Source organism: Tupaia chinensis, unplaced genomic scaffold (genome assembly GCF_000334495.1).
Source record: "Tupaia chinensis unplaced genomic scaffold, TupChi_1.0 Scaffold000178_1, whole genome shotgun sequence".
In the NCBI taxonomy this organism is placed as follows: Eukaryota; Metazoa; Chordata; class Mammalia; order Scandentia; family Tupaiidae; genus Tupaia; species Tupaia belangeri.
This window is the reverse complement of record NW_006159653.1, coordinates 1,451,141-1,453,719: the sequence shown is the minus strand read 5'-3', so window position 1 is coordinate 1,453,719 and position 2,579 is coordinate 1,451,141. Positions and strand designations below refer to the sequence as shown.

Here is a 2,579-nt window from a genome sequence, read left to right as displayed (position 1 = left end):
CCCCCTGCCACTCCCAGGGGCTCAGCGGCAGGCAGTGCTTGTCTGGTTCTGGGGCTCGAAGAAGCAGAACCAGAAGTCAGGCTGCCGGGAGACAGCTCTCTTCCTGTCCTCACCAGGCAGGGGTGTGCTGGGCTCTGCCTCTTCTGCTGTGGCCACAGCTCTGCAAACCGAGGCCCTGCTCAGACCCCGTTGAGCCCTAACCCCTGATGGCCCCGGTCCCCAAGGCAGCCCACTTGGGGGCAGGGCTTCAGCGTGGGAATGTGGGGAGGGCCGGGCCAGCCTGTAGCTCCCAGCTCCCAGCACCCCACTTCGCTTCTCACCGCAGTGGCCCTGGAGGGCCTGTCCTGCCAATGGGGGATGGTTAGAGCTGCCAGGGTCTGGCACAAACACGCATCGGCTGGTGGCCTTGGCCAGTGCATAAGTCATTTGCTTGGCCGGGCCCCTTGGAGGTGCCCCTTGGACTCCACTGGACCGCCCTCCACATCCCCACACAGCAGGTCCCTCAATGTCACCGAAGGCTAGAGACCACAGGTGTGAGGACTCCGAGGAGGTGGGCTGGGCAGGAGCACTGGCTGATTACGGGTGCTCTCTCGTGTCCAGGTGAAGCTGAGTGGGAAGCCAGGCCGCCGGGCGGACATCGCTTTGATTGAAGACAGCCTTCTGGTGACGGCCACCGGGGAGGCGGTCCTCAGGTGAGAGCGCCCCTCCAGGCTGCAGCCTGTGCTGGCTCCAGTGGGGCAGGCTCACCCAGGCGACTGCCGTGCCCTCCGGGGAGGGACTTAAAGAAGTTGGGCATCTCCCATGGTAGGGACCCCTGCGGGTTACCCCGCCTCCTCCACTGGCAAGCGGCCCATGCGGGCCGCGGAGGCCATCCTGGTTCTGAGCGAACACATGAAGCCGTGCGTGGCCTCTGGCGCCAGCCGTGTGCCCCTCTGCAGCTGCTGTGGTGGGTGACCTGTGCCCACACCCCGCTTGGTATGCGCCACAGCTCGTGAACACGGTGAGCTGGTCGAGATGTCGGCACAGCGCCCTTTCCGGGCAGCTGTCTGCAGGGTTCTTCCCGAGTGGCAGCGTTTGCTCTGCGGGACGGACCATGCCACCACAGGCCCCCAGCAGCCTTCTGCCCCGGGTCCTAGGTTCTGGGACTTAGAACGCGGGGAGAATTACGTGCTGAGTCCAGAGGAGAAGTTCGGCTTTGAAAAAGGGGAAAATATCAACTGTCTCAGTTACTGTAAGGTCAAAGGTGAGCCCTCTGCAGTGCAAGAGCACAACACCCAGGCCGCGGGTGGGGGCCCCCGAGCACAGTGGCCTGGACAGGGCACAGGAGAGCTTGCACATCCCGCATGGCACGTGGGCAGCTTGGGCACAGAACACGGCTGCACGCTGGCCTGCTCTCCATGCCCTCACCCCACGGGAATGCAGCAGGTGTGAGCACGTCCGTGTGCACAAGCATGGGGGTGCAGCTGCGTGTGCCTGAGCTGGCACGCATGAGCGGGAGGCCAGACGAGCCTAGCCGTGTTGGTCTGGTGTCTGCAAGAGCTTAGCGTGCTGAGCCTGGGAGCCAGCCGGCGGGGTGGGGCAGGGTGGGATGGTCTCCGCCTGCGGCTCCTCCATCTACACCTCCTGCCCCTCCGCCTCCTCCTCCTCCCCCACCACCTTCTCCCCTCCTCCGCCTCCTGCTTGTGGTTAGCTGGCACCGACAAGGGGCGGGTGGCTGTGTGGAGGAGAGTGCCACAGCCCCTGGGCAGCCGAGAGCCGGAGGGCAGCGACCGCTGGGCCCTGCAGACGCCCACCGAGCTGGGGGGGAACGTCACACAGATCAAGGTAGCCGTGCTGGACGCACACTCTGCTGCGCGCTCAGGGCCTGGGCGCTTCGGGCCGTTTTCCTCAGGGGCTCGCCACCACGTCAGTGACAGCTCCGGAACAGCCGCGGAGGTCTTTGTGTTGCAGGGCTGCGGATTTGGGGTGTGAGTCTGTGCAGCTGCCCCCGTCTGCCGGCCGCGCAGGGCTGTGCTGAGAGGGGCTCCTGGGCCAGACAGTGGTAGGATGTGCAGAGAGGCTGCAGCCGCCCCACATGAGCTGTAGGGTCTCGGTCAGCCCGGACAGGACCCGCCCCAGCCCTCCTGCCCCTGTGGATGTGCCAGTTCCTGCCGTTCACGTGAACGGAGTCCCGCGCCCTGTGGTCTGCGTGACCACCTTTCTGCACCCGCGTGGCGTCCCCCAGCGAGCACGTACGCCGTGTCAGAGCAGCACCCTGGCCAAGCGCCGTTCTGCCGTGCGGCCGGACCACGTGTGCGTCATCTGCCCGTCGGCTCTTGACGCCTGGCCTCTTCCCCCTCTTGGGCGTTACGAGTGGTGCTGCTGTGCACGCTGGGCTGGCGTCCACGTGGGCGCACATGTGCCGCCCCGGGCACTGCCCCGACCGTCTCTCCTGTCTGTCCTTACCCCCTTCTCCGGCTCCCTGGTGTGTCTGGCGGCTGCTCCAGGCCTGGCCGTGTCCAGCACCTGGCACTTCCCGCTGCCCTCCTCCCATGTGGCCCTTGATGTTCTGCTGGACACCAAATGTGCTGTGTGGGTCT

At 66.1% G+C, this 2,579-nt stretch overlaps 1 protein-coding gene across 1 annotated transcript in view; it reads left to right on the top strand.

Annotated features, from left to right (window-relative positions):
• IFT140 (intraflagellar transport 140) overlaps nt 1-2,579 on the top strand; it is a gene marked incomplete in the record, with an annotated part of 90,850 nt that overhangs the window by 22,975 nt on the left and 65,296 nt on the right. The window contains 3 exon segments of the mRNA XM_027771038.1: nt 601-692; nt 1,137-1,243; nt 1,679-1,824. Of these exon segments, the coding sequence (XP_027626839.1) occupies nt 601-692; nt 1,137-1,243; nt 1,679-1,824 (345 nt within the window).